At 62.8% G+C, this 8922-nt stretch overlaps 1 protein-coding gene across 4 annotated transcripts; it reads left to right on the top strand.

The window, feature by feature from the left end:
* Positions 1-1122: 1122 nt before the first annotated feature.
* Positions 1123-8844, top strand: RASAL1 (RAS protein activator like 1). 4 transcript variants are annotated; one of them, XM_010720513.3, is made up of 21 exons: positions 1125-1548; positions 2340-2396; positions 2471-2584; positions 2673-2734; positions 2816-2945; positions 3645-3726; positions 3815-3952; positions 4026-4108; positions 4194-4311; positions 4388-4541; positions 4734-4798; positions 4905-5017; positions 5097-5289; positions 5355-5492; positions 6213-6351; positions 6503-6684; positions 6769-6906; positions 7589-7724; positions 7797-7917; positions 7995-8056; positions 8616-8844. In XM_010720513.3, the coding sequence occupies exons 1-21, from the start codon at positions 1484-1486 to the stop codon at positions 8744-8746; spliced, it is 2421 nt and encodes an 806-aa protein (XP_010718815.1). In that variant the 5' UTR covers positions 1125-1483; the 3' UTR covers positions 8747-8844. The 4 variants fall into 4 exon arrangements, with proteins under 4 accessions (XP_010718819.1, XP_010718818.1, XP_010718815.1 ...); XM_010720517.3 differs by lacking the exon at positions 6769-6906 and having other exon boundaries at positions 1123-1548; XM_010720516.3 differs by lacking the exon at positions 5355-5492 and having other exon boundaries at positions 1124-1548.
* Positions 8845-8922: the final 78 nt, after the last annotated feature.

Genomic DNA, 8922 nt, shown 5'->3' with positions numbered 1-8922 from the left:
TCACCGCCCCCTGCGGGGTGGGCCTCGGAGCCGCGCCCGGGACGGGTCGGACGGCAAACACGGGGTGCGCCGGAGGCGGTGCTCGCTGGGGGTGGCACCCCGGGGCACGGCGGAGTGGTGGCACTTGTGGAGCCAGCGCCTACGAAGTGGCAGCCCTGGCAACGCCGCTGTGAAGATGCAGTGGCCATAGGGGGCACTCCGTGGCAGTGCTACCTGAGGACCCGAGGTGTCCATATGGGAACACCTTCTGACAATGCCACCCCAGATACCCCATGGGCACAGCCCCTGGCAATGCCATGCTGGGAACCCAGCACACAAAACTGACACTCCCCGGCAGTGTCCTTTCAGTGACCCAGTGCTTACAACGCAATACTCTCTGGCACTGTCCTCACTGTTGCGAGGACACAACACCCACATGCGGACACCCCTGGCAATGCCATGCTGGGGACGCAGTGCCCATAGGGGAACACCCCCAGCAGAGACACACCAGGGTCCCAGTGCCCAGTCTGAGCCATCCCCGTGGCAGCAGCACCCATATAGGGACACCCAGTGCCACTGCAGGTACCCAGCACCCAGATGGGCACAGCCCCTGGCAGCGTCATCCCAGGTCCTCCATGTGGGACATCTCTTGGCAGTGCCACCCGGGTATCCAATGCCTGCAAAGTGCCGCTCCCTACCATGCCACCCTGGTGACACAGAGCCCATCTGGGGACCCAGCACCCGCAAAGTGACACCTCCTGGCAGTGCCATGCTGCAGACACAGCACCCATATGGTGACACCCCGTGGTGGTGGCACTCCGGGGACCCGATGCCCACATGGTGACACCCACCTGCCAACACCTCCCGTGAGTCACTCGCTGGAGACATCTGCTAACGCCCAGAATTATCCACCAAGTGCCCCCCCCAGTATGGCACAAAGCAGAGGGGACAGCATACAGAGCCCCCCACACCACCTCCATCTTCCCCCAGATCAGGGTTCCCCAGCACAGCTGCACTGGTGCAGATAGACAGACAGACAAGGAGGATACACCTGCCACCCCCCCAGCTTGGGGACAGTCCCGCTGCCACCCGGCTGTGACAGGACAGAAGCCAGTCCCCGGGGGGGGGGGGGGGGACGACACTCAAAGGGTGACAGGTGCTCTGTGAGAGCATTGTGCCTCAGTTTCTCTACAGCAGGGCACAGGTCCCAGGCACGGCTTTACCTCCCCTGGCAGCAGTGAGCTCTCGGTGGGTGTGAGCCCCACGCTGCAGGGTTTTGGCCACCGTGGGCACAGGGCCAGCCCACCCAGCTCGCCCGCTGCCGCGTGCCCGCGCACTCCAGCACAGAGAAAAACAAACCCAGAAGCAGCAAAGGAAGGAGTGGCAGAGGGACGCGGCAAGGAGGAGGAGGAGGAAGAAGAAGAAGCAGGGCCTTGCAGCCCCTCCAGAGTTGTGGGCTGCCCCATCGGCCCCCAGCCCCCGCCATCTCCCCCAGTTTGCTGCCATGGCCAAAAGCACCTCGCTGTACTGCCGGCTGGTGGAGGGGAAGGAGCTGCCTGCCAAGGACGTGTGAGTGCTGCTGGGGATCTCTGCCCCCCACCCAGGGGGTACGGGGCACTGGGGGGGTGCTGCTCTCTGCCCGTGGTTTGGGGGCTTCCTGCCTTCAGCCCTGCTGGTGGCGGCTCATTTCACCGAGGAGGGGGTCTGCTGAGTCAGGGGTCCCCTTTGCAAGAAGCCCTGCACCCCTGGGACACCCCCTCACTGCCTCCCCAGCAACCCATATAGCTGTGTGGTGACTCCATATAGCAGGGTCTCATATGGGACCGCCCCATCTGGGGGCTGCAGCACCTATCCTGGGGCCCCACAGCTGGCACAGCATCCCTTTGAGGGGGGGGAGATTCCAGCATCACACCCAACCCCCAGGCAGGAGAACATTGAGCACCCCTTGGGTGCATCGGCTGTGAGCCAAAGCCCAGCCCTCACCCTGGGGAACCAGCTCTTCTTTTCTACCTTGCTGCAAGGGGTTAAGCCCAGGCAGAGGCTGGTGTCACTGTGTCACCGTGTCACCATGACACCTTTCCAACCCCACGCCCTGACACAGGGAAGTGGGTTGCTACAGAAACTCGGCACGGCTGCGCAGCTGGCACAGACACCCAGGGACATGGGGATGCATGGTTGAGATGACCCCAGGGTCCCCCAGCTCAAAAGATGCCAGGAAAAGATGCCCCAAGCAGGGCATCCAGCTGAGACTGAGCAGCTCAGCACACCCCTGGCCATGTGTCTTGTGGTGAGCCCTTGGGGTGCTTGCCTCAGGGAACACCATGGGGTGCTCACCCCCCCGTGTCCCCTTTCTCCCCCAGCTCTGGCTCCAGCGATCCCTACTGCGTGGTCAAGGTGGACAATGAGGTGGTTGCCAGGTAGGTGACCATGCCACCACGGGAAGGGGACACAGGGTCCGGATGGACTGCCCATGGGGGTGCTCTGCCCACAGAACAGCCACGGTGTGGAGAAGCCTGAACCCTTTTTGGGGTGAGGAGTTCACCCTGCGCCTGCCCAGCGGCTTCCACAGCCTCACCATCTACGTGCTGGATGAAGACACCATCGGGTAGGGGGCAGCAGGGCTGGTGGCAGCGGGTGGGCAGCGGGGTCAACACCACTCTGGGGTGGCCGTCCCCATCGGTGTCACCCTGCAGGCACGATGATGTGATCGGCAAAGTGTCACTGAGCCACCAGCAGATCTCAGCACAGCTGCGGGGTGAGCAGAGGCACGGGGAGTATGGGGGGCATAGGGCTCATCCCCATGCTGGGGGTGCCCACCCCATGCCCCCTTTCTTAGGCATTGACAGCTGGCTCAGCCTGGTGCCTGTGCACCCTGACCAGGAGGTGCAGGGTGAAATCCACCTGGAAGTGAAGATGCCTGAGCAGGGCCACCCGCGGGTGTTGCGCTGCCACCTCATTGCAGCCAGGTAGGGGTTGTGTCACCACCAGGGTTTGTGTTTGGGTCAGTGGGGTTGGCTGGGTGGTAGAGGGGTCAGGGCTGCCAAGAATGTTCATCACTGTGTCCTGCTCAGGGACATTGCTGCTTGCAGCCTGTGTGTCACGATGCTGTGGGGTCCCAGCACCTGTGCCACACTGCTCGGGCACTGCCAGCCCTGCTGGGGGCCAGGCTGGGGACTGGAGGCAAGGGACTGTGCTGTCCCTGGGGACGCTCCCATGGAGCAGACAAGATTTCACATGGCATTTCTCCCCATTCGTTTTAAAATTGGGGAAACTGAGGCAGCCCCACTGCCTTTGGAGTAGGTTGGGATGGGGCTGCTCTATGTGAGCATATGTGTGCCCATGTGTGCATGCGTGTGCACACGTGTGTGTTTGTGTGCCCGCACGTGTGGCTGCCAGACCGGAGGCTGTTGGCAGAGCAGCATCCTGCTGCCATGGCGACCAAAGCAGCTGCCATGGCAACAGGATGGCCATGGGGACAGCCAGGAGGGACAGCAGCGTCCCCACTGTGCCCTGTGCCCCCCCAGGGACCAGCTGCCAGCATCCCCTCCCTGGTGCCACCTGACACACAGGTGCCTCACTGCATCCATGGTGACACAAATGGACAGGGGACAGTGCCAAAGGGGCCAGATACCCACAGCACCCCCTGACCCCCATCCCTCCCACAGGGACCTGGCTCCCCGGGACCCCTCAGGCACCTCAGACCCCTTCGTCCGGGTGTCGTGCTGCGGGCACACACAGGAGACAGCCGTGAGTCGGGGGTTGGATGTCAAGGGTGGCATTGGTTGCCCAGGGGCTGGGGCTCCATCCCCTGCTGCCACCTCCCTGTCCCCAGCAGGTGATTAAGAAGACACGCTTCCCACAGTGGGATGAGGTGCTGGAGTTCGAGCTGGCAGAGGACGAGCCAGGGGACAGCATGCTGAGCGTGGAGGTGTGGGACTGGGACATCGTGGGCAAGAATGACTTCCTGGGACAGGTGAGAGCTGGATACATGTGGGGATGGGTGATGCTCTGTGCCCCCCAGCTCAACTCTTGCCTGCGTACCCCAGGTAAAGATCTGCCTGGATGCATCGGGTCCCATGGAGGGCTGGTTCCAGCTCCTGCCCTTCCCCAGCAGCAGCGAGGAGCCAGGGTGAGTGCTGGGCAATGGAGGATGGAGAGTGACAGAGTGAGGAGCAGGGTGCAGACATGCCTCCCCCATCACGCTGTCACTTTAGGGGACAGCTGGGCTCCCTGCGGCTGACGGTGCGGCTGCTGGAGGACAGAGTCCTGCCCCAGCACTGCTACCAGCCCCTCATCCAGCTCCTGGCTGAGCCCCTCCACTCCCCAGGCCAGGTGGGTTCTGTGGGCTGGGAACACATTTGTGCCACTTGTCCCCACGGTGTGTGACATCCCCCTGCCCTCCCCACAGCCCGCAGCCAGCACAGCACTGGCTGTCCTGGAGGAGGTGACCTCAGGGGACAGCAGGCAGGATGTGGCCACCAAACTGGTGAAGATCTTCCTGGCTCAGGGTCTGGCTGTGCCCTTCCTGGACTACATCATCACCCGCGAGCTGACCAGAACCAGTAAGTGCTGGGGTCAGACCAGTAAATGCAGGTACTGGAGCATCTCCTGCAGACCTTCAGCTGGGGAACTGGAAGGGAAACCACCCTGAAGGCTGCCAGGGTGCCCCAGAGCCTGCTGTGAGGCCACCAAAGGGTTGGGCACACTGGGGACAGCTGGGGCAACCCCATGGCTCATGGTGGACTCCCCCCCAGCGGACCCCAATACCCTTTTCCGCTCCAACTCTTTGGCCTCCAAGTCCGTGGAGCAGTTCTTGAAGGTGAGCCCAGGAGGGAACATCACTCCAGCACCCTGCAATGGCTTCAGGACATGTCACAGTGCTGGGGACAGTGCGGGGACAGCAGTGGTGATCTTTCCCCATGCAGGCAGTGGGGCTGCCCTACCTGCATGCGGTCCTGAAGCCGGTGGTGAACCGCATCTTCGAGGAGAAGAAGTACGTGGAACTGGACCCCTGCAAGATGGAGCTGAGCCGTGGCAGGCGAGTGTGGGGATGTGTCTCCATCTTGGTGTCACCCATGGGTCATCTCGGTGGTCACGAGCTGGTGGTGTCCCCACAGGAGGATCTCCTTCAAGGGGTCCCTGTCAGAAGCCCAGGTGCGAGAGAGCAGCCTGGAGCTGCTGCAGGGCTACCTGGGGGACATGGTGGATGCCATCGTGGGCTCGGTGGACAAGTGCCCCCTCCTGATGAGGGTGGCCTTCAAGCAGCTCCGCAGGCGGGTGGAGGAGCGCTTCCCCTCGCCGCAGCACGAGGTGGGGATCCCTGTGGGGCTGGGAGGGCAGCACAGTGCTGGGTGCTGAGCTCTGTCCTTGTGCAGGAGGTGCAGTACTTTGCCATCAGTGGGTTCCTCTTCCTCCGCTTCTTCGCCCCTGCCGTCCTCACCCCGAAGCTCTTTGGCCTGAGGGAGCAGCATGCTGAGCCCCGCACTGGGCGCACTCTCTTGCTGCTCGCCAAGGTGCTCGGGGGAATGAGGACATGGTGGGGGGACCTCGGGGAGGGAGGGGATTTGGGGCAGGGATGAGGCACCAAGGTGGGACAGAGACCTGAAGGAGGGATGTGGGACCAAGGAGAGATAGGGATGCCATGGAAGGACAGGGACCATAGAGGAAATGGGGTCACCAGAAGGGATGGGAACACCAAAAGGGAGGGAGACCCCTGAGTGGGTGGGGACCTCAGAGGGTCAGGGAAACCCTGGAGAGGGAGGAACTGGGATGGCCAGGAGGGATGGGGACCCAGGGAAGGGATGGAGACCCTGCAGGAGGATGGGGTACCAGGGGAGGGATGGGACCCCAAAGAGGGACGGGAGCCTGAAGGAAGATGTGGGACCAAGCAGAGACAGGGATGCCATAGCAGGACAGTGATCATAGGGAGGGAACACAGAAAAAATGTGGACACCAAAAGGGATGAAGACCTCAGAAGGGATGAGAATGCCAAAGTGGGAAGGGGACCCCAGGGATGCTGGCAGACTCTGGGGAGGGACAGGGATGTCAGAGGAGGACAGAGACCAAGGAAGGAACAAGGATCCCAAGAAGGGCAGAGCCTTTCCTCCCCCATGCCACGTACTGGTTTGTTCCCACTGGGGATGAGTGCATTGAGCACAGCCAGGGTTGGCTCCCACCACCTTGCATTGCTCTGTTTCCTGATTTTCCTCCCCAAATCCCACTCCCATGGGCAGGCGCTGCAGAGCATCGGCAACCTGGGACTGCAACCGGGCAAGGAGTCCTGGATGGCCCCACTGAACACCGTCCTGCTGCCCAGCATCACTCGTGTCAGAGCCTTCCTGGACAGCCTCATCGAGGTGGACAGCACACAGGGTGAGCAGGCACGGTGGGCACCACAGAATCCCACCCCATCCTGGGGGTATCTCCGTATCCTAAGGGATGGGGTCCTCTTTGGAGCATCCTTGGGCTATGGGTGATGGTGGCACCCCAAAGTGATGTCACTGTCCCCATGCCATGGCCACAGCCACAGCAGGCGAGGGGATGGCGTCAGTGGCACCTTTCAGTCCCTCAGCCACAATCAAGGAGGGTTTCCTGCACGCACGGGAGGCCGAGGAGCCCTCCCTGCTGCCTCGCTTCGCCTTCAAGAAGCGGTACTTCTGGCTCAGTGCCCAGGCTCTGTCCTACTCCAAGTCCCCCGAGTGCCAGGTAGGTGCTGCCCGTTGTCCCCCCACCCTGCCGCAGGGTGCCAGGCAGTGGATATAGTGACATGCAGCATTCTGGGGTCTTCAGGAGCACAGCTGCATCCCAGTGGGGCACATACGGGCAGTGGAGCGCGTGGATGAGGGCACGTTCCCACAGCCCCACGTCATGCAGGTGGTGGCACAGGACGGCACTGGGCAGCTGCGCACCACCTACATCCAGTGTAAGGTGTGGACATCCCCATCCCAGCACCACTGGGATCCCAACACTCCAGGCTGCCCCTGCCCAGTACCCCAGCACCCAGCAGCCACTGCGTGGGGGCAGTGGGGGCAACCCCAGTCCCAAGTCCTGCTGTACTGGGAGCACTGGGGTATCAGATTTTAGTAGTACTGGGGTCATTGCTGGGATCAGTAGGGTATGCAGCTATATCTGTAGTGGGGTTCACTGGGCTATCAGCTCTGGTTATACTGGGGTCACTAGGATATCCAGTAATATCTGTAGTAGGATCACTGAGGTACCAGCCCTATATACACTAGGATCAATGGGTAGCACCCCTATCTGTACTGGGTTAATGAGGTACCAGTACCCTGCCTGTACTGGGATCTACACTGGAGTCATTAGGATACCAGCTCTGTCCATACTGGGGTCACTGGGGTACAGACCTGTCCATACTGGGATCAATATTGGGTCAGTGGAACACCAGCCTTGCCAATATTGGGGTCACTGTGATACTAGCCTTGTTCCCAAGTGCCACCACTCCACCAACTCCCACCTGTGCCATCAAACTGCCCCTCAGGGTCTCTGTCCCACCCTGTGCCCACCCTGGGGATGCTGCATGTGGAACCCATGGTGCTGCCCAACACAATGGGTGCCAGCATCATGGCTGGGTGCCACCGCTGTCCCCCCACAGAGCGCACCAGAGCTGTGGCAGTGGCTGTGGGCTCTGCGCCAGGCCAGCAGTGCCAACGAGGCCATGCTGCCCACCTGCCACCCCGGCACCTTCCGCACTGCCCGCTGGACCTGCTGCCTGCAGCCCAACCGTGCCGGTAATGGGGACAGAGGGGACACGAGGGGGTCCTCAATGGATCCCCTCCACCCAACCCCGCTCTCCCCAATAGCTGCTGGCTGCAGCCGGACCCACAGCGCGGTGGCACTGGATGAGTGGAGTGACCCCCTGGACCCAGCGGCGGCAGCACAGAGCCTCTATGGGCACCTCCAGCGTGCAGGGACACGGCTGTGGTGAGGCTGTGTCCGGGGGGGGGGACACCCGTGGGTGTCATCCCCCCCTGGATGCACTCAGCGTCCTCGTCCTGCAGGGAGGTGGTGGCAGAACCCGAAGGCAGCGTGGCAATGCAGAGCCCGGAGCTGAAGCTTGGAGGTAGGAGGGCATGGGGACAGGGGAGGGCATGGGGGGCCGGGCTGTGTGGGGTCAGCTGCATTGATGTGCGCACACAGGCACACGGACACGGGCTTTGCATGCACGCTTGCACACATGCATGTACACACGTGCATGCGCACAGTTGCAGGCATGCGCGCGCAGACTTGTTGCACATGCACGGTTGCATGCGCGCTCACTATACATGCACAAGACATGCACACACGTGCACACCCATGCACGCACACACACACACACCTGCGAGCCGTGTTTTCTCCACCAGGGGACAGCAAACCCCCACGGCCGCACGCACACGAGGCCCCGCCCCTCGGCTGCACACACGCGCGCTCCCAGCCGCGTGCACGCACGGATACACGCGTGGGTGCGCACAGCCACGCGCACCCCACGCACACGACCCACCCCTCCACCAAACAAGGCATGTCAATGTCGGGGAGGAGAAGAGGTGGGAGGAGACACGACGGGGTGGGACGCGGAGGACAGTGGGTATCACGAGTGGGTGCCGGGCGTCGCGAGTGGGAATGCTGACTGTGCGCGGCCGCAGGTGGAGCCGTCGCGGAGCGGCTGCGGGCGGTGCTGCGCGATCTGGATGCGGCCCACGAAGCCTTCGTCCGTGGTGACGGCGTGCCGAACCCTCCCACGGCCACGGAGACGGATGCGGCCACGGCCACGTGAAGAGAACTACAGCTCCCAGCATGCCTCGCGCCGCCAAGGCCCAGCTAGCGTCGCGCCGCAAAGCATTCTGGGAGCTGTAGTCCGCGCCGCTCTTCTCTGCCCGCCAGCCCCACACGGGGAGGCCGTCGGCGAGGGCACGCGGCGGACACGCGTGTGCGCACACTCACACGGACGTG

This window comes from Meleagris gallopavo, chromosome 17 (assembly GCF_000146605.3).
Source record: "Meleagris gallopavo isolate NT-WF06-2002-E0010 breed Aviagen turkey brand Nicholas breeding stock chromosome 17, Turkey_5.1, whole genome shotgun sequence".
Classification (NCBI taxonomy): Eukaryota; Metazoa; Chordata; class Aves; order Galliformes; family Phasianidae; genus Meleagris; species Meleagris gallopavo.
The sequence above is the reverse complement of the archived record's forward strand: the minus strand, read 5'-3'. Positions and strand labels throughout refer to the sequence as shown.

Bases quoted from the DNA above. Each gene is read 5' to 3' on its own strand.
- RASAL1 (XM_010720513.3), top strand. From the start codon at position 1,484: ATGGCCAAAAGCACCTCGCTGTACTGCCGGCTGGTGGAGGGGAAGGAG. The intron at 7,725-7,796 runs GTAATGGGGACA...TCTCCCCAATAG, and splicing joins CCTGCAGCCCAACCGTGCCG to CTGCTGGCTGCAGCCGGACC. The intron at 7,918-7,994 runs GTGAGGCTGTGT...CTCGTCCTGCAG, and splicing joins CGTGCAGGGACACGGCTGTG to GGAGGTGGTGGCAGAACCCG.